General features: G+C 44.3%; 1 protein-coding gene and 1 long non-coding RNA gene across 8 annotated transcripts in view; both read right to left on the bottom strand.

The window, feature by feature from the left end:
• Positions 1-2,339: 2,339 nt before the first annotated feature.
• Positions 2,340-4,839, bottom strand: LOC308480278. Its single transcript, XR_013987987.1, has 3 exons — positions 4,521-4,839; positions 2,778-4,005; positions 2,340-2,404 (listed from the first exon to the last, which is right to left on the bottom strand). It is a non-coding gene; the product is annotated as an uncharacterized lncRNA (long non-coding RNA).
• Positions 4,840-8,670: 3,831 nt separating this feature from the next.
• The window catches only part of RTEL1 (regulator of telomere elongation helicase 1), a 74,174-nt gene continuing 55,983 nt past the window's right edge, over positions 8,671-26,861 (bottom strand). For 5 of the 7 annotated variants that reach the window (XM_081011022.1, XM_081011021.1, XM_081011020.1 and 2 more), the window contains 9 exons: positions 25,105-25,200; positions 23,474-23,684; positions 22,303-22,440; positions 18,729-18,842; positions 17,699-17,944; positions 16,525-16,722; positions 13,915-14,058; positions 12,870-12,973; positions 8,671-9,710 (listed from right to left, as the gene is read on the bottom strand). In XM_081011022.1, coding sequence (XP_080867148.1) covers positions 9,630-9,710; positions 12,870-12,973; positions 13,915-14,058; positions 16,525-16,722; positions 17,699-17,944; positions 18,729-18,842; positions 22,303-22,440; positions 23,474-23,684; positions 25,105-25,200 — 1,332 coding nt within the window. In that variant the 3' untranslated portion in view covers positions 8,671-9,629. The remainder of the gene's footprint in view (positions 9,711-12,869; positions 12,974-13,914; positions 14,059-16,524; positions 16,723-17,698; positions 17,945-18,728; positions 18,843-22,302; positions 22,441-23,473; positions 23,685-25,104; positions 25,201-26,861) is intronic. The other 2 variants (XM_081011024.1, XM_081011025.1) reach the window with 2 other exon arrangements.

Raw genomic sequence — 26,861 nt, 5'->3', positions numbered from 1 at the left:
TTAATATTCCAGCCACACAAAAGCCAGACATTTCTCTACACACAGACACACACACACTGTTCCAGGGCAAATTTGCTAGATAATCTCTTGATACAAGTGGTTATTACTGCTGGAGTCCAATAAGCAGCCTTTTATTTTAACTATAAGTGAACCAACCAAATTGTTTGTGGCTGATCTTAAAGCTACATATGTGAGCACTCAGTGAGCACACTTAAGATCCAGAATGGAAGCAGGAATAAGTAGTAACAAGGGTAGGAAGCCTACAGAACCTATCCCACCACTTTTTCTCTCTTTTGTCCATTCTTAATGGCTCCAGGTGAGCAAAAGAGAGCCAGTGTGGTGTAGTGGTTAAGAGCGGTAGTCACGTAATCTGGGGAACCGGGTTCGCGTCTCTGCTCCTCCACATGCAGCTGCTGGGTGACCTTGGGCCAGTCACACTTCTTTGAAGTCTCTCAGCCCCACTCACCTCACAGAGTGTTTGTTGTGGGGGAGGAAGGGAAAGGAGAATGTTAGCTGCTTTGAGACTCCTGAAGGGGAGTGAAAGGCGGGATATCAAATCCAAACTCTTCTTAATAAGTAATGTAGCCTATTTTTAAAATCCCATAAAACAGGGACGTACAGGGAAAAGGCAGGATATAAATAAATATAACAACGACAACATGCAAGCATGTAGCCCATACAATTACACGAAATCTATGTGAACTCTGCGTTTCAGGAGGTTGTGGACTCTCCTTCCTTGGCGGTTTTTAAGCAGAGATTGGATGGCCATCTGTCTTAGATGCTTTAGTTGAAATTCCTGCATTGCAGGGAGTTGGACTAGATGCCCCTTGGGGTCTTTCCAACTCTACCACTCTATGACTCTATGATTCTGTGAAAGACAACACAAAGAGGAAGCCAGTCAGAAACACATTACTCTAAAACAGATTTCCAGTATTACATAGAGCAAAACCCCAATTTTAGCCTGTCCCTAGCTCAGGAGGTATTTTGCACTCATGTTTATTTCCACTACACAGCTGGCTGGGGGGGGGGGGAATTAAATTCCGAAAAACACGTATGGTATTTTAACGAGACAGCATCAGATGAGCAGGGTATTAACTGTTCTGGTGCACAATGAGCAGAAAGCACGTAGAGGCTCTGAGTCAGCCCCAGAATTGTTAGCTACAAACCAATGGCTCAGCTATACACAGGGACGCCTTGCCCATAGAGGCAAGTGGTGCGGGGCACCAGGTCGCCAAGTTCTGGAGGGTGCCAGGGAAGAGGTGGAGGCTCCCGGCATCAGCTCGCTGCCCTTACCTGCCTCCGCCATGCCGTGCCGAAGCAGCAGCACGCCCAGAGCCTCTGCCTGCCGTGGGCACCTTGGCACGGGCGCCAGGGAAGAGGCGGAGGCTGGGCATGGTGCCTCCCAATTTCAGCTCGCCGCCCTCGCCCGCCTCACTGAAGCAGTGCCACGCCTGGAGCTTCCGCCTCTTCCCCACCAGAGAAGCTGCCCTCCGTCCGCTTGCTGCCTCCTCCAGCCCCGCAAAGCTGCTGGCAGCACTGTAAAAAGGTCAGCAACTCGGGGGGGCACCAGAGGGATCTTTGCACCACGGTGCCGGATATACCGTAATTCTTGCTCTATAAGACTCACTTTTTCCCTCCTAAAAAGTAAGGGGAAATGTGTGTGCCTCTTATGGAGCGAATGCAAGCTGCACAGCTATCACAGAAGCCAGAACAGCAAGAGGGATTGCTGCTTTCACTGTGCAGCGATCCCTCTTGCTGTTCTGGCTTCTGAGATTCAGAATATTTTTTTTCTTATTTTCCTCCTCCAAAAACTAGGTGCGTCTTGTGGTCTGGTGTGTCTTATAGAGCGAAAAATACAGTACTTAAGACAGCCCAGGCTATACAGAGCTAGATGTGCCCACGGCCATTTTCCTTTGCGCCACGATTATGGATGTTAGGGTCTCCTGTAAGAGCCAGCAGGATCTAGTCCTGTTCTCACAGTGGCCAGTCAGATGCCTGCAGAAAACCCGCAAGAAAAGTTTGAGCACAATACCACTCTCTTCTCAACTGGCATTCTGAAGCATCGATGCCTCCAACTGTGGAGGGCAGAGCATAGCCATCCTAGCTAGCCGCCATCAGTCTCCTCCATGAATTTTGTCATCCTCTTTTAAAGCCATCTGAGTTGGTGGCTGTGGCGATCACACAGGGTCCCCGGACGTTTAACGGTCTATTGATCCCTGTGCCACCACTGTGATCGCTTCCCCGCTGCCACCAACCAGTTACTCTCCGGTAAAACACTGAGTCCAGACAGTTGTTAAAAGTGAACCAAAAAAACAAGTTTATTTTACAAACAATAACAAGTTTATGGTTTCTCAGATAATATTCCTGTCAGTATCTTAACTTTAATTTCTTTACCGGCCTATACCTTCCTAATAAGAACGTGGGTGGCGCTGTGGGTTAAACCACAGAGCCTAGGACTTGCCAATCAGAAGGTCCTGGTTCGAATCCCTGCAACGGGATGAGCTCCCATTGCTCGGTCCCTGCTCCTGCCAACCTAGCAGTTCGAAAGCACGTCAAAGTGCAAGTAGATAAATAAGTACCGCTCCGGCGGGAAGGTAAACAGCGTTTCCGTGCGCTGCTCTGGTTCGCCCAAAGTGGCTTAGTCATGCTGGCCACATGACCCGGAAACTGTACGCCGGCTCCCTTGGCCAATAAAGTGAGAGGAGCGCCGCAACCCCATAGTAGGCCACGACTGGACCTAATGGTCAAGGGTCCCCTTTACCTTACCTTCCTAATACCTTCTGACTGATTGTCTCAACTGTTTGACTGACTCCTCTTAACAAATTCTCTCCCTCTCTCACACCAGACTACCCCAACCCAGAGACTTATCTTCTTTGTCTCTTCTAACCCCAGACTGTCTTCTCAACAACTCTAACCCTCTAAAAAACCTCTGTGCTTAAACCTTATACACAGTTAACTCTGCCCCCTGGGTTCCCATGGGTTAGTCATTTTACAATTAGTTAACCCTTTCCCTATGAACCTAGTTTGTCGTCACACACATAGGAGGGCAAACGTCACAGTGGCCATCACTGCCTCCTGTGGGAGCAAGTTCCATGGTTTAACTATGTGCTGCTTGAAGAAGTCCTTTCTTTTTATCTGTCCTGGTTCTCCCAACATTCACCTTCATTGGAGGTCGAGGTCTAGTGCTGAGAGGGAGAGAAAAGCTTTTCTCTACCCACCATCTCAAAATCTTGTATTTTGAAGTGCTTCTTGGTGACCCCTTTGTTTAACCCACTTTCAAGTTGAAAATGGCCCTGATGTCACTGTTCTTTTGTGGCATGAAGGAAAGAATTGAACAGACCTGACTTGCTCTCTGAGCGAGCTACTGGTTTGATGGCGTTTATCTCCAACAGGTGGGGCATCTCCCCGAGGAATTGTGATGTTTCTCTGTATCCCAAGATGGCGGTTTGGTGTGATAGACATGACCATGACAGGCTTAAAATCAGCCGCAGGAAAAGCTCAACATGGGCACGCTCAACATGGATAGAGCAGAATCAGTAACAGACCCTCCTCCTTCTGGTTCGGTCAACTGCAAAACCCTCCTAGCTAAAAAGGAACAAAGACCTGCAATGAGAAAAGCAGTTTGCACAACCCACTAAGGAAGATAATAACACAATTAGTTTTCAAAATGATGTGCATTTATTCAAAATCCAATTTAAAATAATTAGCTGTTGATTCAACAAAAGTGATGAACTTAACCAGTTATACCAGCTTCTCAAAGTCTGTTAGTCATATAACAGGAGTCTTCTATACGACATTTGGTAACACATTGCTCAGTAAATTATTGCTATGGATGGGCTTGATGAGATTCTAGTTTTCCAACATGTCGTTTAAAGTCCCTTAACAGGAGGCTTGAATTTAGTAATCTGAAGCTGATTTCCTGGAGAGAGGTTGGAGAGAAGTTGGCTCTAAAACCATGTCCTATCAAATATGCAGTTGGAAAGGTAACAAGGAGCTTCTTAACTACTGTCTATAGCACAACATGTCTCTGCAGAAAGCAAAGCAGAGACATCACCTTGCCAACAAAGGTCCGTATAGTTAAAGCTATGGTTTTCCCAGTAGTGATGTATGGAAGTGAGAACTGGACCATAAAGAAGGCTGATGGCCGAAGAATTGGTGCTTTTGAATTATGGTGCTGTAGGAGACTCTTGAGAGTCCCATGGACTGCAAGAAGATCAAACCTATCCATTCTGAAGGAAATCAGCCCTGAGGGCTCACTGGAAGGACAGATCCTGAAGCTGAGGCTCCAGTACTTTGGCCACCTTATGAGAAGAGAAGACTCCCTGGAAAACACCCTGACGTTGGGAAAGATGGAGTGCGCAAGGAGAAGGGAACGACAGAGGACGAGATGGTTGGACAGTGTTCTCGAAGCTACCAACATGAGTTTGACCAAACTGCGGGAGGCAGTGGAAGACAGGAGTGCCTGGCGTGCTCTGGTCCAGGGGGGTCACAAAGAGTCAGACATAACTAAATGACTAAACAACAACATAGCACAAGATAGTGAAGAGGAATTTCCTTCTATCACCAGAACTCTGGGCAGGATTTCTTAAACTTTGGCTTCAGTGTCAATTTGTAACTCAATTAGTTCTTCTTCCACTACCCCAAGTGTCTTGTAACTTGACTATCTTGTGACAACTCAGAATCTTAAATATAAATAACCGTAACCAAAGAAAATCGTTTTGAAAGCTGTAAGAGCAGTGGAACTTTAAATGTGAAGCAAGGGAGATGTTTCGTTCTAGGCTCTACCTCGTCAATCACAATTAAGTGACCATCGTGCTTGGAGGGACCCACCTCCAATACCCCCTGTTGCCCATTTGCCCCCTAGCACCCCCCAGGTAGCCCCCCCAGAGGGCGCTACTGCACCCTTTGGGAACCACTGTGTTCTAAGTCAAGGAGACTAAATATATTCAAAGAAACTTGTGCAAAAGAGGCAATATGGCAGCCTTCCAAGATAAGACATAAACAGCAAATAAAAACTCGTATAATCAAAAACAGGGCCAGATGAAATCATAGTTGGATGGAACTTGCAACCCATGCGGTCATGTGGTTAAATAAGCTACATGAAAACCACCAGACGGTGAATCCTGAGTTGGTGGTGAACTTCTCTGATGTGGCAATAAATAAGGCTTTGGAAAATCAAGTTTGTAATAAGAGTGCATAGAAGCATCCTTCCAGCCTTGAGCGCAACGGAATGGGCAGCTGCTGGCTAGCAAGTGAGTTATCGTTACGTAAACTGGCGCTATCTCCCATGAGTAAACACTACTAGAAACTACTAATTATTCAGCGCCAAAATCTTGCCTCATAGAAGAGTTGATTTTGGTCAGTCACTCAGTAGACTAGACTGTGTTTATTTGGAGGGGTTGTGTGCGTGCCACGGAAGCATGAATAGGCCAGTTTTGGTTTCTGAATTGTTATTTTTTCCAATCTAAAGTTCAGTTCTCCACATCACTTTGAAAATTCGTCAGCACTGTAGTGTACATTTCTCCTAATATTTACAATTTTGCCCAATATACACATTTTTGCAAAGGAATTTCCCTTAATGCAACATTATTTTCACCAACATACAAATGTTTATGCACACTTTATATCTCACCCTATGGATCCTTGCACAATTACTTGGTTGCCGAACTGCATCACAAAATTCAAAGAAGTTTGAATAGTGAAGGATGGATGTGTTTCAGAATGTGAGAATTGGGCAGTTTGGCCTTTAAATATGAACAAAATGACACACACACCCACCCACCCATTGCTAATACATGCATATCACAAACAGCTTTAAACCCTCAACATCTTCATTATTCTTTTGCAATAGAATAGTTCTTCTGATCTCTGCATTTGGCCGGAGATGTGGGGCTTGTTTATCATTTAAAAAAGGCGTAAGACATAGAACTAATTTTTAAGAGAGGCTTTCTGGACCAAGCTGACCTAACCACATCACTGGAGAAGTGTGCTCTGTAGGAGGGAATTCTGGGGCCAGTTCTCAGATTCTGCACTCCCTCAATAGGCATACCCAAAAATATTGCCATTCTGTTTAACTTGGGCTGCTACTCTGTGAAGCAAGCCAGGATTCTATTTGAGGAACACTGTGCATAAATGAGAAATATTTTTAGGGTGCCATTATTTTTCACAAGGTTTCCATTTAAATAGAAATATTAAAAAGTATTTCATTGTTCTCTGTGCTCTCACCTTCTCCAAGAGCTGTCCTACATTTAGAGGCATCATGCACAACTTTGCTAGGGCTGCTTCACTTCAGAATGTGGATCATCGGATCACATTATTGAATGAAGCCTTTACAGAAAATGAACATGTTGGGGAGACGGGTCCTAATCTGGGGCTTCTCCCTGATGCCAGGCAGCTTGTGATAGTTAAGGAGCGTACAAACCCCTCAACTGCACCCTTTAAGTCTATAAGAACATAAGGCAGCCCTGCGGAACCAAACCAACAGTTCATTTGGTCCAGAAAATTGTTTCCACAACCAGGTGATTCTGCAAAGCTCACAAGCAGGGCATGAAGAGAGTTGTCTTCTCCAGTAATAATAAATAATAATAATAATAATAATAATAATAATAATAATAATAATAAATTTTTATTTATACCCCGCCCATCTGGCTGGATTTCCCCAGCCACTCTGGGTGGCTTCCAACAGAATATTAAAATACAATAGTCTATTAAACATTAAAAGTTTCCCTAAACAGGGCTGCCTTCAGATGTCTTCTAAAAGTCTGGTAGTTGTTCTCTTTGACATCTGGTGGGCGGGTGTTCCACAGGGCGGGTGCCACTACCGAGAAGGCCCTCTGCCTGGTTCCCTGTAACCTCGCTTCTCACAGTGAGGGAACCGCCAGAAGGCCCTCAGAGCTGGACCTCAGGTTGAATGATGGGGGTGGAAACGCTCCTTCAGGTATACAGGACCGAGGCCATTTAGGGCTTTAAAGGTCAGCACCGACACTGAATTGTGCTCGGAAACGTACTGGGAGCCAATGAAGATCTCTCAGGACCGGGTGCTTGCCCCTGGCGGCTTGTATTCAGAGATACACAGTGGAGCCTGGGAGGCATGGAGTGTGTAGGGAGACCAACAGTAGATGGAGCCAGAGCCAAGAAATTCCGGTTTCGTTCCCATCCTCCCTGCTGCTGAGTTGCACAAGTGTAATGCTGAGTCTATGGAGGAAGAAGCTGACAGCCAATGCCACCCACTGGACTGGGCATAGTAGGGGGCTGGCTGAGGGCAGATTGAGGTTGGTCAGGCACTGCCCCCTTTGCCCTAATGAACCAGTCTCTACTGGAAGTACATTGTCTCTGAATGTGGATGTTCCATTTAGCTGTCATGGGCAATATAGCCACCGCTAGACCTATCCTCCACAATTTAATCCCGTTCCCATTTAAAACCACCCAAGAATTCACCAGGGAACAGGGCAATGTCATGGTGCAGCGTAGTTCCCACTAGGCGTTCTGCACCAGGAATCTGGCCAGGCTGCTGAGGGCAGCCCACCTGCTGCTTGGAAGCAATTTATTTTTCTTTGTTGCAAAATGGCATCAAAGAAAAAGCCTCTATTACTTTGCAAAGGTTAAGACCACACCCTGAAAATTCTTAGAATTCACCCATTTCCTTGAAAGCAACTGAATAGCCTACTTATTTCCAAGAGAGTCAAAATTAGGTGTGTGTATTTGTGTTCTGTAAGTTAGTTATTTGAACTGTGCAGTGGGTTTGGCTAGGGCCTGAGCCAAATTGGGTTAGGTTGAGACCTCTAGGGACTGCTCTGAGTTGGAATGGGTGGCCCAGCGCAATCTGAGACTGTCAAGGAGTGGGGCACAAAGCAGGCAAGAGGTGGGAAAACTCAATGAAAAGGCCAAGACTTGCCTGACCGTTAGCTGCATGTTCCCAGAAGGGAGGAGCCCGATGGTGCAACGTCTGTTGAGTGGAGGCATTGGTCCTGTGAGGTGCTCCTCCTCTCTAAGCAACTTCGCTACAGGAAAACCGCTTGCAATGAAGCACCATGCAGAATTGACCCTACTGCTCTCGGTCAGGAGAGGTGGAGGAGATGGTCTGTAGCCAGAAAGCAAGGGGAAAGTTGTTCTAGCCTTTCGCATGGTTAAGGACAGTTATTTGCATAGAGACTTCTTTGAATCAGAGGCGGTGTACAGGCTGGCTCCCCATCCACTATCATTCACTGTAGCCTTAACTCCCAGTACTGATCCCCTGACCACCAAACAGATGCCCAGGAGTCTTAAATTTTAGTGTAAGAGATGCCTACGACCTTGGAAGGCTGTGCTCACCCTCCTCAAATAACTGTTTCCCTAGTGTTCAGTAGTCTTAAAATATTCCGTGTTTCCTTTCATCAGTTGCTCCATACACAATTTTTTCTCCTCCGTATGCAGTGATCTCCCACAAAACCCTGCATTATTTTCAGTAAATGAATGCAACCACATTTGTTTAGCTTTACCTCTGAAGCCATGATTACTAACCCAAATGCTTTATTGCCAAGTGACACACCATAAGCAAAAAACTGTTAATTTTGTTATGTGGAGGGCTGGACTGGGGAAAAGAGAAACCAGGAGTCTGATTGTACAAGCAGGTATCCATTGTGCAAGTGGGTGGCCATCACTGGATGCTGTCCACAATGTTTGGAATGCTGCTGATATTGAAGCCACACGGCGAATGCGTTTTTTATTTATTGACATAGTTTAACATGTACTATTTCCCAATTTTGAAAACTGATGCAATTTCTCAATTCACAAAAATACTTGCAGTTTATAAAAATATAAAAGCACTTAATGTACTTAAAATTTGTTCCATTTATTTTCTATTTTTTGCAACAGAACCAATTGGTTGTTGCAGAAATCCTTCTGAAACATCAGAAAGCAGAGTAGAGCAGAATCCCTTCTTATCAGCAGAAGTTTCCGACACGAGGCACAAGCAGCAAAATTCAGAGGCTTTCTATTTAATTAGCCGGAGCACCAGCTCAGGACTCACCAAAATTACACTGACTATCAACTATCAAAACTGACAGCTGACTATCAATACACACAGCCTTCTAATGAGCAGATAATCCACCTCAATTTGAGGTTTTCATTTGGTCAGTTTCTCTGAACTCTTTTGGTAGGCAGCTGGCAAACAGATCACAAGGCCTGCCAACACCTCAAAGAGTTTTTTTAGCACCTACAAAGTGATTGCTTTTACAAAGCAGGCATGGAAGCCACAAACTGTCCTCAGAGACAAGCCATAATTATCTTGCCTCACTGAAGAGACTCTTATAAGAAAAATGATTTTATGCTTTTGTGTAAAAACGTCATTCTAAGAGCCCAACAGCTGCAAAAGTGTTAGAATGTTTGAGAGTATCAGGGGAACTGTAATCCTAAAGATCACTCTGTCCTTTCACCTTCTGCTGCCATTTGTCATCGTGAAGACAATGCTGCTTCTCCAAGCTTCTGCTGTGCGCTGAAAATCTCTTCTGATGGAAGAACTTCAGCAAGAGGGTGGCGGCATGAGGTGGCAACATCAGTCCAGAGAACAAAGAGCAGCTTGCTTAAAACAAATGTACACACTGCTTCCTCTCCATGGTCCTGGGCTATTTTTGCCTCAATGTATACCTCTCTCACTGGGGATCTGGCCAATAATTCATAGATAAATGTCTCTTCTTGGTATCAGCTTTGCATTCCGGGCACTTCTTGTCAACCTGAGGGGTGAGGAGGGGGTGAAGCAGAAAACAGGGGGGGAAATGAACACTGCCCAACATGAGCAACTCCACTAAGAACAATAAAGATGTCTGACGTCTGCCATTCTGCCAAGAACTCATACAATGGCCAAGAACAACAAGAAGTAAGCTTTTGGTGCTCCATCTGTGGCATCTGACTCACACATGATTAACCCAAATTATATCACTCATTTTGCTTCCAAGATCTGGTAAGGATGTATGACTGGGGAAGAAAGGTTTAATGGGAAGGGGGAGAGATGCTTCAAAGAGCAGTTTGCTCTGAAGCACCTCCCCACCATCCCTGTTACATGCGTCCCGAAAGAGGTTTAACAGGTGAGGGAGGCACTTCAGAGAGCCGTTTTGCAAATGACTCTCTAAAGCACCCCGCTTCTTTAAAGGGGTTTGGCGATAGAGGATAGGTCAGGGGTAAAGGGAGGGGTGTTTGCTCAGGTGTGTGTGGGGGAGCGGGGTTGGTGAGCAGAACAGGTGGGGGCAGCAGCAGCTAGTTTAGTAAATAAAAGCAAAGCACACAAGGGTCAATCATGTACTTAAAAGCCAAATCTAAGAACCTGCTTTCTTAAAGCCAAGAACTGCAGAATGGCTTTTCCAACTGAAGGTTACCACAGGGTGAAAAAAACTCCATAGACCAATAAGCCACAATAGAGAAGCAATGCAAAGCTTGCAGAATGCTTGGCCAACTGAGGGGGATAATCTAACTTTAGTTAACAGTTTGATTTCTAAGTATCTTCTGCTCTTCCTTTATCTCATGAACCTGCATATTTTATTTAAGGTTTGGGACAGATAGGGGTTACACACCAGACTTTGGGTGTCTTATGGCTTTATTACTGAAGCATTTATTCATCTGACAGATTATTTAATTATTTATTATTCTAATAAAAATATGAAGTTGACACACGTTTCCCCTTCACTTTGTTTTTGGTCGAACTCAAAAGGCTGCCACACGTTTGTGACATTTTGGTTAGTTCTAATAAAAGGCATTGCCCAACTTTGGATTTTAGAGCTCAGTTCTAAGTTCCTGCTTCGTTTATGCAATCCCAGTCTAGGAAAGGAGGAAGCAAAACTGTTCCAAAGGTGTTAAAGAAGTGAACTCACCGCGGTTCTGGTTAACAGTTGCTGACCTCAGTTTTCATTGGCATTGCCTCTCACACCCCTGATAATGTCTGAGTCAGGTTCTTTCCCATCAGGGGGGAAATCAGTTTGCTGATTTTTGCAAATTGGCCGTGCTGCTTGACCATGCATGTTCTTTTGTTGGCACTTCATGGAAGGCGATGAATGCTTCAAGGACCCAACTCATAGGTCACTTGTCAGGGAGAACTTTCCGAAGGCATAATTCCACATGCTGCTCACTGTATTTGGTAACCTAAATAGGCCTCATTTCTCTGGGATGATTAGATGCTTTCTCTTACTGCCCTGTTGGTGCCCAAAGGGGGCAGAGAGCTCACTTGATACCTCCTGATGACCTACATGCCTTAGTGAGACAAGAAGAGCTAAGTTTTGGCTGCCAGGGCTGCTTGGTTCAAGACCCAGAGTACACTGCAATCATGCCTGGCGCATTATTCCTGTAAGAAAGGGGGTTGGCTTCACACTCTGAGGGGCAGAAAAGTTTTGGGTGAGCTGTGTCACATGGAGGAGTTTGGGGTGAACTTTCAGGGAGTTTGGAAAGAGCTGTGCAGGGATGGGGATTGGCAATGGGGTGGAGGTGGCAGGTAGAAGGGGATGGGGATTGGATGTAAAAGCTGTGTAAGGGGATGAGGGTTTGGGGCGAGATGTAATGGGAAGCGGGGTAGGAGTTGGCAGGAGCCCCTACTCAACAAGCTCTGTTTCAAATAAGCATAAAGGATCACTGCCAACTGGTGGTTTTCTTTCTCTGGAACTGTTGCAATTCCATGATTAAATGGGGGGGGGGGTAACTGTCAGGAGCTCAGCCTACACTCGAGTAGGACCCTGGTAGAGACACATACCCGACTGGCATGTTCTCTCTCTCCTGGTCGTTTGTTCGGGAGCTTCAAAAGCTTTCTTCTGCCCGAACATCACAGCAACCAATGCCAACAGACATCGGCACACTTAGAGATCCGCAGAGTCTTCGCAACTTGCGTGACAGACCTCAACAACTCAGCATATTGGCTAATCTACTTTATTTACATATAAACACACATGGAGCACTGCAATATGGTTCCCTCTCTCGCTAGCATCAGGCAGCAAAGAGAAAGAACAAAGGACAATAGTCCCACTTCACAGAACACAGTAACACAGACATCCTGTCTCCGTCACTTCCCTCTTTGTGGAGTCAAAATATGCACCGTCATGTGATAGACAACAATGCCATGACTGCAATCATGGAGCAGGAATTCTAAAAGTAACTCCCTGTACTTGCTGCTCCCTCAGTCATCCTATCTTCTCTCATTAATCAGCTTAACCGGAACAGTGATAGCCCAGAGAAGAATTGCATTTGCATATACTTACCATGAAACGGGGAACATTTTTCAACTGCAATTTCATACAATTTAAACTGATCAAGAGATTAAAGCTTGCAACCCATACCATTTCAATGCGTAACCAGATGACTGACTCATGTGCTCCAAAGAACGAACATGGAAAATCACATAGTGTCCTTCTCTGCAATGCACACTCCCTGAATAAAGCTGAATGACCAGGTGCTATTGGTACCTTCTGAAAGCTCTGTGCATGCTTGTTTGTGCCACTGCCTCACGAGAGAGAGGATGCCTATGGCTGTAATGGACCACAAGAACAACCCATTTTTTTCTGGCAGAGGAAAACTGTAACAACTCCACAGTTGAAAACAGATTTTAAAATGTGCAAGTCACACATCTTTGGAGGCAGGGAAAGTAAGTAATGGCTAGTAGTGGTGAGCAGGGCAGATTGCAGCTGCCTACCTGACCTCCTATCACACTGTTACTACGGCTTACGAGGAGGGACAAAGCTGTGATGCTGGTGGTGCAGACACACTGCCAATCTGGCACTAACCTTGCCAGCTATGACCGGGAAAATGGCTCCATTACAATATTATGAAGTAGCTGCTCTACCAGTGAACAGGGAAACCAATCAGACAATGTTGTTTTGAGGAAAGGAGAAAGCAAAACTTCGACAAGCAAAACCAACCTTTAGGAGACTCTCCCAGCACAATTTGCAACAAGTGAAGTCGCACAGCTGGCATTTAAAAGGCACACTATGCTCAGATTTGCATTTTCCACACTGGAACCCTTCTGGAAAATTGAAAAAGAGTGTGACTGTTAAGAGGCGGACTCCTTTTGGCAGCTGAAGTACTGCCCCCCTACACAGTAATGGCCTTTTTTGCACAGATAAAATACGTACAACAGAAGCTGTCAGATTTATTGCTGTTTGATATTATAGCTCCCCGAGGACTGCAGAGATGAAGGAAAACACACTCTGACCTCTAGCCTCTTCTGGGAAGAAGCCAGAATGAACACAGATAGGAACTAACTAATGGAATTGTCTTCTTCTCAAATTTTGGCAACAGCAGCTAGTGGCAAGGTTGGAACGCCTTTAGACAACTGAATATGTAAAGCTCCTATTTACTTAATGAGGCCATTAACCCATCCAATTTGTAACTGTCTGCTCTTGACTCATACATTCTCCAAGGCTTTAGGTAACCAAATATTTTCCACCCTTAAAATTTGAGGTCCTTTAGCTGATGGTGCAGCACACTGAAACTGGGATCTGGTGCATGTAAAGAATATGCCCTGTCATTGAGCTACTGCATTCATAACGTATTTCTGATGCAGCTGAGGTATCCTTTCTTTTGAAGGTAAGGTAAAGGTAAAGGGACCCCTGACCATTAGGTCCAGTTGTGGCTGACTCTGGGGTTGCGGCGCTCATCTCGCTTTACTGGCCAAGGGAGCTGGCATACAGCTTCCAGGCCTTGTGGCCGGCATGACTAAGCCGCTTCTGGTGAACCAGAGCAGCGCATGGAAACGCCGTTTACCTTCCCGCTGGAGCAGTACCTACTTATCTACGTGCACTTTGACATACTTTCAAACTGCTAAGTTGGCAGGAGCAGAGACCGAGCAACGGGAGCTCACCCCATCACGAGGATTTGAACCGCTGACCTTCTGATTGGCAAGTCCTAGGCTCTGTGGTTTAACCCACAGCGCCACCCGCATCCCTTGAACCAATATTTACATACCCCTTAATGGTGAGATGGGCACGCTGTCAGAATCCATGGGTGTGCGGACACTGCTTGGACCTCCCTTGGAGTTCTGTGATTCCAAGTTACTTATAGGGGTGGCATTACTTACGATCTTCTCTAGCATCTCACTCTTGGAGGAACCTGCAGAGGAGATCATACAGTTACATCTCAAAAAGCACACACAACTATGTATGAGCAGTTTTTTCTTCTATTTATTTATTGATTATTTATACCACCCATCCTCCAGGATTAGGACACGTGGTACTTGCTCCACAATTTAAATAACTACAGGGCAGATGGCCAACATTCCTTTCCTGGACACTCAAGAGAGGGATGGCCAATCGACTCTAGTTTAACTCAGATGAAAAATTTATATAGGTCCAGTTTAATTGGGCTTCAGTTTTGGATTTGGGATGGAAACTATCTCGGCTGTCCAATGGGATAACCACTGCTGGGAGACCCACAGGACACAAATGCTAATACGAAGAGCAGGAACATGTTTCTCCTTGAAGACAAAAGCCAACACAACTAAACCCAGGGCACAGTTCAAAGAACAAACTAAAACCAGTGTTATTAGCAACTACAGTGGTACCATGGTTTGCAAACTTAATCCGTTCCAGAAGTCCGTTCTTAAACCAAAGCGTTCTTAAACCAAGGCGTGCTTTCCCATAGCAGCGGGGGGCTCAATTTACAAATGGAACATGCTCAACAGGAAGCGGAACATGTTCTTATTCCAAGGCAAAGTTCACAAACCAAAACACCTACTTTCGGGTTTGCAGAGTTCTTAATCCAAGCTGTTCATAAACTAAGCTGTTCTTAAACCAAGGTACCACTGTATAAGCAAAATGATATAATTTACACTGATACTACCTGAAGAAGCAGTGTTGGATAGAATGCCCACCATACACTTCCAAGAAAAGGAAAAGGTTCCACCACAGAACCTGTTTCGTACCATGAGACAGGACTGATCTGGGGCTGTGAATTGCCTTTAGGTAGCTGTTGTAGCTGTTATCATATTGTAGTGTGAAAGAAGAGAGCGATAGGACTGGTCTGGGAAGATGAAAACATCTTTACGGAGGAGTCAAACTTACAAACTGCTCTGCCTCCTTCTGGTAGGTGGGGCAACACCAAAGCATTTGTATTCTCGGGATGAGTAATCAGGAAACTACCAGTATTTGGGGGGGGGGGACACACACAATGGATAAGAACACTTCAGCCTAGATGTGTCATTGAAAATAAGTTAATCAATTATGGCAGTAATGCACTGCACCATTAGTCAACAAAGATATGTAACACATCAGATGCAGTGTGAACTGCCAGCTTCAGACACTTTCAGCCTTCGTCAGCCTGCTCTGCCCGTTTTATAACAATATACTCACAATCTAAAAATCTGGGTGGGATTTGTGGCTACAGCTAATCCTTAATTCATTCTTCCTTAGTTGTCTGAGTGAAGACAAAAGAGGTATTGATGAACAATAATTTAATTTTATCTATAAAAAAAAAATCCTTCCAGTAGCACCTTAGAGACCAACTACCGTATTTTTCGCCCTATAGGACGCACTTTTTCCCCTCCAAAAATGAAGGGGAAATGTGTGCGCGTCCTATGGGGCGAATGCAGGCTTTCTCTGAAGGCTGGAGAGTGAGAGGGGTCCAGGCTTCAGGAAGCTATCCGCAAGCCTTGGGACATCGCGGGAGTTCTCGCCGGGCTCCCAAGGCTTGCAGACAGCAGCCTGCAGCCCGAAACCTGGGGAGCGCAGCGGAGCACTCCCCGGGCTTCGGGCAGCTCTCCGCAACCCTTGGGAGCCCAGCATGAAGTCACGCCAGTCTCCCAAGGGTTGCGGAGAGCTGCCTGCATCCCGAAGCCTGGGGCAGGCTGTTCAGCTCGCCCCAGGCTTCGGGCAGCTCTCCGCAACCCTTGGGAGCCTGGTGCGACTTCCCGCCGGGCTCCCTAGGCTTGCGGATAGCAGCCTGTTTTGGGGGCTGGGGTAGGGGGAAGCTCGGGCTTCCCCCGCCCCAGCCCCAGCCCCGCGCCTGGGGGGGAAATAATTTTTTTTTCTTTATTCCCCCCCCCAAAACTAGGTGCGCCCTATGGGCCGGTGCACCCTATGGGGCGAAAAATACGGTAAGTTTGTTATTGGTATGAGCTTTCAGGTGCATGCACACTTCTTCAGATACACAGTGTATCTGAAGAAGTGTGCATGAACCCGAAAGCTCATACCAGTAACAAACTTAGTTGGTCTCTAAGGTGCTACTGGAAGGATTTTGTTTGTTTGTTTGTTTAGACTACGGCAGACCAACACGGCTACCTACCTGTAACTTAATTTTATCTGGTGAGCAAACAAAGAGGCCACATTTCTGCCTCATTTTTGCTTGTTGTGCCAGGGTTGGGGGTGCCGCATTTTTCCTATTAAGCAGCAAATTTCACTGCAAAAAAAGAGAGGCTGCTGTATCTTATCCTTAATCTTGTGTTAATCTTCCTCTGATTCACTGAACAGGAGAAGGCTGCAACTTCTTTTTATTTCCCTTATCGGTGGATGGAAAGAAGAAAACCTGGAGCAGACTTATTTGGGGAGGAGGGAAAACTGTACTGAAATAAGCATCTCAAACCTGGGATTGGGCTGGCAGCTTTATCCTGAGTTTTACTCTCTTCCGCCGTGCAGTTTGAGTCCCTCAAGCCAAGGGAGCCCTCCTCCTGTGCTGGTAACAGAGCCTCCTCACTCTCCTCAGGGCAACTCATTCCAGTCAGCTCTTTACACATCTGCCTGAACTGTTTTTTGTGATGGGGGCGCACAAACATGGAGAACCCTGTGAACATAAACAAATAATGACGTGCACACACAGTTGGAGCCGGCTCGTTATAAGCCAGGGAATTCCAGGGGAATGGGGAAAACACTTTACTTCAAAACGATCAAGACCAACAACAACAAAAAACCCCTCTTGGCTGGTCCCTAAATCCAGCCTGTTCTGGTTTCCAGCTACTGCGGCGGAATCATTTTACTAGTCAGAAACTCTTTGAATGTCATATTCACACAAAGAGCAGCAAAAATGATTGCGTTCTTGTCTGCCCTCTGAAAAACACATGCAGGGGAAATCCTCTTGGGAACCAGTATGGAATATTGCATGATTGTCTTAGACCTACAGAGTCTGAAGCCTTGCAGTTTTCTGGTTAAATATGTCTAGTGCCAAGAATGACTGTACAAGATCCAGAGCTGGCCTGTTGAGTCAACTTGTCTGAGTGTAAAGGTGCTTCTAAAGTAATCTAGTGAGATGAAAAGACCGAGCGCCTCTTCTGCACGGCACTTAATCTTTAACCTCCTTGGAGGTTGATGAACTTATTAGCGGAACTGTTGTCTATCCAAATCAAGACCTGCATTTGTAAGAACTTGATTATTTAGTGTGGCGGCACCCACACTTTGGAACTCCCTGCCTGCTAATATCAAAGGAGGCGCCTTTGCTGTATATGAACTATTGCCCTTAACCTATGTATTTTCCAGCATGCTTCTGGTTGGAAAGGTGAATTTCAAAGCCTAGATGTGTTTCAATCCGCAAACCTTTTCAAATGAAATAAATTCGGATCAAAATGCAAATTTCTCCCCCATCCGTATCTGATACTGATGTGCCATAAAGAAGTTCAGCCACGGCTGTCACGCAGCTTGTCAGTGATGGCAACTGAACTCACTGCCCCACCACACTGAGGAACAGGCTTAGTAACATGTGGGTGGAAAGAGCAGAGTTCTGCGGGCAGCAAGACACTCTGAGAAACAATCAGGCAGATACTTGCTTTGTAGCAGATGGAAATGTTCTGGCTTCTCTGTGGTGAGGGCTGCAACCACAGACACCATGGCATCGTAGTCATCAGTCTTCTTGTATGCTGACAGTGCTGAAAAGAAACTGCTGAAGCTGCTTTGGTCCAGAGCCACCTTGAGGTCACTCAGGTAAGCTGATCGGATTATTTGGTTACGGCTCTCCTTTAGGGAGCTGGGCATTTTTTTGGAGGGCTCAGCAGTCACACAGGCACTGTTTCCTCCTGTTAGAAAGCACAAGGCAAGGCACATAAGGACAGGATCCTAAATGTAGCAGTCTGAATCAGATGAAGCCAAGTTAAGAATGTTCCTTGTTAGGGTTTTGGGGGTTTTCCCCCTTTTTGGAGGAGGTGGGATCCTGTTTTGCTAGCACAGCAATTTATTTGCATACTGCCCAACATCTCTTAATACACACTGATGTAAGCCATAGGAAAAGTTTCCTCCTTAGTGATGGATGTGCAATGCTGAAAAATGATAACAAAAAAGAAATTTAACATGTACAGGGTACGCAAATCATGTCAATGAGTCAAAAGTGACTCACAGATTTATTTAATCTTAACCCTGATATTGGGGTTAGTGAGCCTCTGGTTCTCCAGAAGTTGTGGGAATCTAATTCTCATCCATCCTGCCAACATGGCCAGTGGTCAGAGATGCTGGGAGTTGCTGAACCACAATATCTGGAGGACCACAAGTTCTCCATCACTGTTTTATTTGCTGCATTTCACAACAAACCCAAAACATCTCATGACTGCGTTAGAAGCCATTAAAATACAACTAAATAAAAAAAATCATTACAATTATAAAATTAAAAACATAGGGTTGTTCGATGGAGGGGGGGAGAGTTTGTGTGCAATCTCATGATCTTAATATCAGCCCAATGAACGTGTGAAGGTTTGACTCAAGGGACCACTTTTCTTTCTTTACTTTCATTGACATACAGGAAGTAAAATCAAGTTTTATTGCTCCTGCCATTAACATACTTTATGCATTTCTTTACAGGAAGCATACCTGCACCGTCCGACCCAAATGTTAGGTGGGAACCTCCTTTATTCAAATGCTGCTCAGTGTTCAGCTGCCCAGTTGAACCATCTGAAAAGGTGGTTTTCTCATCACATTTCTTCTCTAATATCAAAGAGAACGAGATACAAAAATTGCTTGAATGAAGGTGGGAAGTCTTGAGAGTACTTTAAGAACAAAAGAAAGGAAGTCCAACGAAATCATTGCAATGTATCCTTATTCTTAATCCTAAAATGACAGGAAAATCCCTTTCCCAAACAATAGGAAGAATAACAACTTCTTCCTAAGGGAGGCCAATTCTGACCATTTTTATTTAAAATATACCACATAGTTGTATGCCATATATACCGTATCTCATTAAAACAATACCAAAGTGGTGTACAATAAGAAGTACAATTGGTGCCTATCTGAAGGGTAGTTTTCCAGTGGCATGGCAAGGCTATCGGACTGGGTTGAGAGAGCTGTATATGTTTGGCCTGGAAAAGAGAAGACTTGATAGCCATCTTCAATTGTTCTTGCTTGCTCCCGAGGGTACGACCTGAACCCATGGCTTCAATTTCAATGAAACATCAGGAAGAACTTTCTGATGGTAAGAGATGTTCAACAGTGGAATGGATTCTCTTGGAAGGTGGTGGACTCTCCTTCATTGGATGATTTTTAGGCAAAGTTGGGTGGTCATCTGTCATGGATGCTTTAGTTGAGATTCCTGCATTGCTAGATGACCTTTGAGGTACTTTTCAGCACCGCAAGGCTGCTGAGGTAGCAGTGCTCCAAAATGGCACTTGGTCATGGTTGCAGTAAGCCTCCTCAATTAGGTCTGAGCAAGACATACTCATTTAGAGAACAAAAAACAGAACTAGTATGCTGAAATGGTCTGGCAGAGCCAATATAATATCAGTATAATATTGAGTATGCAACAGATTTTTTGTGGGAGTATTTCCTATCAGTGCAAAGGAGAGGTCTTGAGGTCTATGAAAGACTGAATTCACCACAGAAAAGCTAGATTAGGGAATGAAACACAAGAGCATCTTAGTCACTAACATATCATATATTAGTCACTGATTTATGGTATTTTGGACACATCCAAAATACCGTAAATCATTAAGTTGGAAGAGACCCTGAGGATCATGTAATCCAACCCCCTGCAATGCAGGAATGTGCAGCTGACCCTGACGGGGATCGAACCTGCAACCTTGGTGTTATCAGCACCAGGCTCTAGTCTAACCAAGTGTGCTATCCACCCAGCAGAGGATAGTTGTGGGCGGAGAATGATATTCTAGGAGGGAAATTCAATGGAACTTTGGTCTAATGAGCCAAATGGAGCTTTAGTAAGAGACTGGAAAGTTCAGTTCAGGGTCCAGGTAGGAAACCAGTAGGACCATGGGTTTATATAATATTTTAATTACTTTTAGGGAAACATTTGAAGTCAAATTGACACGGGGTGATTTTCTTCCTCTTGCAAGCTGGAGCAACTCCCTTAAAAGGCCAGGTTACAACATCTGGGGATTTTTAGTTTTGAAAAAAAGGCAAGGAAAGGAGGATATAATCAAGATTTTAAAAGTTATGCATGGCGCAGAGAAAGTGGAGAGAGATGATTTCCGTGTTTGCTGCTCTAGAAACCTGTCCTTTGTTAAGGAAGAAACTCTCACAGAGTTAAGAAACCCATGATGCAATGCAAGGTCCTACCAGGTTAGGAATAACTGAATACAGCCCCTAAATGGAATATGTAGAGTGCACCCCAGTGGTATTACTAAGAAGGCTTTTATCCTTGGCTAGGACTTATAGGAAGGAGCTAAACTACTGGCTACGCTGGCTAAGAGTTGGAAATCCAACAAGATCTAGAGGATCACAGGTTACCTGTCCCTGATTGACAGCTTCCACAAAATGGTTAGGACTCAGGGAGGACGGTGCTGCCAGGTTGTTCCTATGTTATATTCACTAACCATGCAGGCATAAGCTTCTTCTAGCAACGGCACGGGCACTGAGGGTCTTTAGCACTTCTTCCAAAGAAGCTGCCATAGCTTGTTGGCAGTTTAATATGTTTCCCTCGATGATAGTGAAAGGAAGATATTTAGCTCTCCCAGAATCAGAGCGTCTCTGCAAATGTAGTAAACAGGAACCTGATACTTTGGAGCATATTTTCTTTTCTTGTGATTTTGGCATTTATGCCAGAAGACAATTATTCGAGGCCTTACAACTCAATACGCTGAATTCTATGATACCAACGGTTCAGGACCTGCTTTTGGACAGGAATGATCAAATTACTTTAATAGTGGCTGAATTTTTGGGTGCTGTCCATGTAGAAAGACTGGGCCATTATAAAGAGATTTAGTGGTTCTTAATTGATTGGTGATGTGGTAGTGTTGTATTGTATTATTTATGCAAATTGATTTCCTTTGGAGTTAAAGATCTGACTGGGACAAACCTTGTTATGCTGAGCTCGTATTTTGCACAATTTGTATATGGTGTCTGTTTGATAATGTGTGGTCTGCTATGCCTAATAAAGGATTTTTGAATTTGAAGTAGCTTATTGGCAGGGCACATGCTTTGCTTGCAAAAGGTTCCGGGTTCAATTCCTGAAACCCCAGAGAGCTGCTGGCAGTCAGTGCAGGGAACACTGAGCTAGGTGAATTAGGTGTAAGGCAGCTTCCTGCAATCCTAAGTGAACAGCATTCCAACTGGCAATTCCGGTATGTATGGCTATGAGAGTGAACTTATGAAGACCTGGCTCTGGGTCATTAAATAAGAACAGACTTGCCCCTTCAGCTGTTAGGCTACTCTAGCAGCAATGGAGGTAACAGCCAAGGCTGCTCAGAGGCTGTGGCTTAAAAGTTATTCCTCAACCCCAGCTCTTCCCTTCAGTCACTAGGATCTTTAAGGACTTAATGATCTTGGAAGACACAAGATCTACCCACTCTGGAAGAATGGCAGATGAAGGTGATTGACTACATGGAATTGGCAGAAATGACTGGCAGAATCTGAGACCAGGGAGAAGAGTCGGTGAAAGAAGACTGGAAGAAATTTAAAGACTATTTACAGAAATATTGTAAAATTAAGGAATCTTAGAAGGATGTTGGATAGAAACTAAGTGGTTTCCAGCTGCAATGCTTTAAGAGATACGAAAAAAGGTTTACAAATGGGTAAAAGCTTAATGGTAAGGATTTGCTGAAATAACAAACTGAACTGGAATACAAAAAAGGGAGGTACGAGGAGGTCTGGGGAAATAAGTGTAAGGAAGATATGCTATGGAAAATTAACGTGTTTTTAACTGTTTTTATTTTGTATGTTTCTTTTTATTTTTCATTTTTTTGTTATATCTTAAAAACTTTATTCTTTTTTTCTGTATTTTCTTGTATTTTTTTTTTTTGTAATTCTTGTATTCTTTGAAACTTTAATAAATATCATTTAAAAAAAAAATGATCAGATGGGCAGCAACTTGGGATGACAGAGCAATGATGCAAGCATTCTAAAGACAAGAATCCCTCCCTGATCCTGACTGAGAACATACAGAGAGGCAGGAACTCTCAGAGGGCTGCCAACTCCTCAAAAGTAAGGCTGTTCTCACCTAGGTTCTTGGTCAGCCGCAACCTCTCCTCCAGCTTCAGGCTGTGCTCAGGTTTGTAGCCACAGCCCACCCCCGTCAGGGAACAGCAAGCTTCGTCAAACTGCTTTTTGTGCTGAGGCCGAACAAACTGGTAAAATTCTTGCATAGAAAAGAATGAAGGGTAAGTTCATAGAATCAAACACTGAAAAGGTGCTTTATTCAGGAAGGCATCAATATGTTCCTAGAAATTTGTCACCCCCCACCTGCCTGTTCCAAAGTATTTTCAGGGAACAACAGTAGCACATTGACAAAAGGCGGCTTGCCACCTTGAGATTAACGTTCCATAGCTCATGTTACAGTCTATTCAAGTTCTGACAAGTGATGGGAAATTGCCGCTATTACCAAATTTCTTTCAAAACCATCTTCAAAAGGAAAGCCCTGCTGGATTAGAGCCAAGGGTCACTCTGTCTTGTTCTGCATTTCATTTCCAGCTGTGGCCAGACAGATGCTTCTGGGAAGCCCATAAAGGCAAGAGCTCCCTCATTGTTCCTCCTCTCCCTGCTTTGGTATCTGAAGGCGTGCTGCATCTAAGCTTCCATCTAGTTATCACAACTATTAGCTTTTGAAAGACCACCCTCCTCCAACCATGAATTTGTCCAATCTCCTTTTAAAAGCATCTAAGCCAGTGGCCACCATCACATCTTCTAATAGCACACGGACAAAGGGGTTAGGCCACTGGCCTGATTATTTTATTTTTATTGATATTATTCCAAGGTGTCTATCCCGCGTTGTCCCAATACCTCCATTTCCCCGCTTCTGATGTCTCCTTGTGTTTGCTTTAGATCACAAAACTTATTGGGACTATTTCCCCCTCCCCTATATAACCAAGCAGAAAGAATGTGCATCTGCATCCTGAAAGAATCAGGGTTAAGCGAGGAAACTGCTTGTTTTTCCAGTATCACAGATACACAATTGCAAATCCAAATGGATTTCTTCAGCGAGACAATAAAAACAGCCAACATTACCTGTTTGCACAGCAGAAGGAATAACAATAAAAGGATAATTAAAAAGTGCAACCAGCGCACGGGTTTTTCTCCTGCATTGCACTTTGCAGAAGACCTTTCATTAACCATAATAATTTGTGCATGAAAATCAGCAGGTGCCCACAAGAGATGTCCAGGAGCCACAATACCTCGCAATAGGACATGTTTTTTCTGGTCTTCCACGAAAAGTGAGCTCATCTGGCACAACATAGTACTGAAGTCATTTGTGGTTTTGTACTGCTGCAAAGCCCTTGAGAACGTGTTAAAATTCAGCTGGCTCAAAGACTGCTTCACCGTTGCAATGAAAGCTGCAGCCCTGGCAGTTTTAGTCTCTGAGAGGTCTTGGGCTTTGCCAGCCTGCTGGAAAAAAAAGAGAGAGAGATTTAAGTAAGCACGATCCACAAGCAAGCTCTTTTTTGCACACACTTCTCCAGACCCAATTTCTTCCTTGTAACAAATGAATAGGGAAGAAGAGTTCTCCCTTCTCCAAAGCAACCAAGGGGAGATGGAATTGTTTTATTTTATTTAACAAAGTGTATATACCACTTAATTGATAGAAAACCTCTAAGCAGTTTTCTTCTTTGTTCTACAAAGGGAAATCTAAAATAGTAATTAAAAATACCTGCAGTTTAAAAACACCAGCAAATTCATTAAAAATATCAACAAAAGGAGGATTAAAAAACAAGGTCATGTATAGTTTTTAAATTACAAACAAGAGCAACAATTTAAAAACAATGGTACATTGCATGTTATAATTAAATGCCTGGGAAGGTTTGTGGAAACAAAAGGTTTTAGGAGATGAGCTTCAGGAAATAAACCAGGGTTGAGAAACTACAAGCCTGGGTACCAAATGTGGCCCAAGACCCTCCGTGGGTCCCACTGGTCCCACATGCCATGCCCTCCTTGAGTGCCTTCGCCCACCTGCCTGCCTGGAATGACTCGTTTGCCTGGAAGGAGGATGGAGAGGGGTGTGTGTGTGTGTGTGTGTATATATGAATGAATGAATTTATTAATACGGTCACAGACCAGCGTCAACACACACAATATCACAGATCATAAAAAAATAAATAAATCAGAAATACAGAGGACAATATGAGTATAACAAGGATTTAAATATAAAAAATTAAAATTAATTATTAGCGTGCCCCCTGTAATTAACATTTGGGGGTTTGGTCATTATGGGATACCACTTGCTTCCTGCGATTAATTGCAGACGCACAGAATTTGGCTACATTTGATGTAGTCTTGGGATTCTTGTCCTCTAGCAGTAGTTTTAAACTATGGTGTTCCGATTCTTTCCTGGACTTTTGCAAAACAGGTGTAATAAAAGTCAAACGTATATCCTCATAAAGACGACAACGTAATAGTACATGTGAAGCAGTTTCAACTTCCAACGAGCCACAGGGGCAATACTTCTGCATGGCTGGAATGGAACCTACCATGCAAAGGTAACAGCTCCATGTACCACTGTGCCTGGTTTAGCACTTGGCCCTACCTAACACTGGCATGAGGCCCCTGAAAGGCTGCCGAAGAATGTGGCTTTTGGGATGGAAATAGTTTCCCACTACTAACCGAAACCTTTATGCCAAAGGTTTCCCCAAGTGACTCATCTACATTTGGCTTTTAGAGATCACCATTTTCAAGAGGCCACCTGTGCTTTTTGAACAATGAAGCATTTGAGGACTGAGCAATAACACCTGCATTTGGCTTTAAGGGGGGTCTCTCATCTTTCTCCTATTATCTGATTTCTCGTAAAGCTTGCTGACTCCTTGAAACATACCGGATTGCTGACTATCTTGATTTTCTTCCTGCCTCCTTTCTGCTCATCCATGAGCTTCTTCTCGTATCGAAGGGAAAGAGTTGACAAACGTTTTGCCTGTAAATGTTAACAGTGTTAATGCAATCTCCTCCCTCTCTTTCAGAAGAATTCCGCACTGAAGGCTGGGCTTGCCCTCCCAGCTATGCTCAAGAACACAAAAACAATCTTTGCTCTGACTAGGTATGCCGCGCATGAAAGGATGTTCACATTTCTGGGAAGGCACCCACTTAATGGAGAACAACGGGAAGTCATTGTCCTGGAGATGTAGCAGAAAAGCAAGCCAACGTTTAGAAATGTGGGGTTTCCCTGACTGGAAAGTAATGCTAGCACTTCAAAGCTATGGTCAATCTCTTCTGCATCTCCTAGTAACCTCACATTCAAGGTGGGTCAGGGGGTGGGTGGGAGTTCAACAGAGACAGAAATAAAAAATAGGCTGCTAACATTTGAAAAAAATCAGGTCAACTCAGAGCCAATACTATCAAGTAGTGTGATTTAATAATAAGACCAAATATGAATTGCAATAAAACGTAACTGAAAAACAGCAACAACAAACAAACAAACAAACAAACAAACAAACAAACAGTTAATTAAAATACAGCTTAAAATGCAGCCTCATTTTAGTAGTAGCCCATAAAACAAGACCATTAAAGGGACGAAACATCAGATACTCACTCGAGCCAGCTAACCATGCTGGTCCTACATGGGCCAGCAAAAAAGCCAAGAAAAAATGTATATACCAAATCCCATATAAGGGGTCAGAGTAAGTCCAAGCCGAAGGCCAGGCGGAACAGCTCCATCTTGGAGGCCCTGCGGAAAGATGTTAAATCCAGCAGGGCCCTAGTCTCTTGTGACAGAGCGTTTCACCACGTCAGGGCCAGTGCTGAAAAGGCCCTGGCCCTAGTTGAGACCAATCTAACCTCCTTGAGGCTCGGGACCTCCAAAGTGTTGTTATTTACGGACCTTAAGGTCCTCCGCGGGGCATACCAGGAGAGGCAGTCCCATAGGTACGAGGGTCCTAAATAACTAAGGGATAAGTGAATGTGTGGTGAGGAAGATTCAGATTGCAACCATAATACTGGATGTGTTTTGGGGGTTTTTTACACCCTGCTCACCCCACTCCTTGAGTGGGAAAACACCCTTTTAGAGAAAACACATGGATATGCTTAAGTTCTCCCCAGTGGGTCAAATCACACAGGCAATTTCTATCTGGAAAACAGCGAACGGGGAAAGGATTAACCCCTGCCCTTCCTCCAGCACTATGCTGTGAATTATCTCCCCGCCTGCTTTTTTTACCTTTACAAATTAAAGGGACAGGAGAGCCAATAAATGGACCTCAAGTGCCTTGTCTAGAAGAGCTGGCTTTGACCTGAGAATCTAAGAATCTGAGAAAACTGAATAGACACACCTCATTCCAACAATATAGTGCTGTTATATGACTCTGTCTATGACAGTAAAACAAAACAGATACTGTTTGTCAAGAGATAATAAACAAGAAATATGCAGGCTCTGAAGAAAACTGAGAAGCCCTGGCTCATGGGAATCTTAGGCACACACCTGTACACCCAGGTGTACTCGTAGTGTTCACTGTAGCATGTAAAAAGTGGTGCTTGAGTGACACCTCTGTAGCCCAAGATCTCTGCCTAACAGAAGCACACTAGTCTATTACCTGTTTGGGGAGAGGGTGGGGAGAAATCAGGGACTAGAAATTCAAACTGTGC

Source organism: Podarcis pityusensis (assembly GCF_964106645.2).
Source record: "Podarcis pityusensis genome assembly, chromosome: 6".
NCBI lineage: Eukaryota > Metazoa > Chordata > Lepidosauria > Squamata > Lacertidae > Podarcis > Podarcis pityusensis.
Note: the sequence above shows the minus strand (reverse complement) of the source record. Positions and strands in the feature narration are given on the sequence as shown.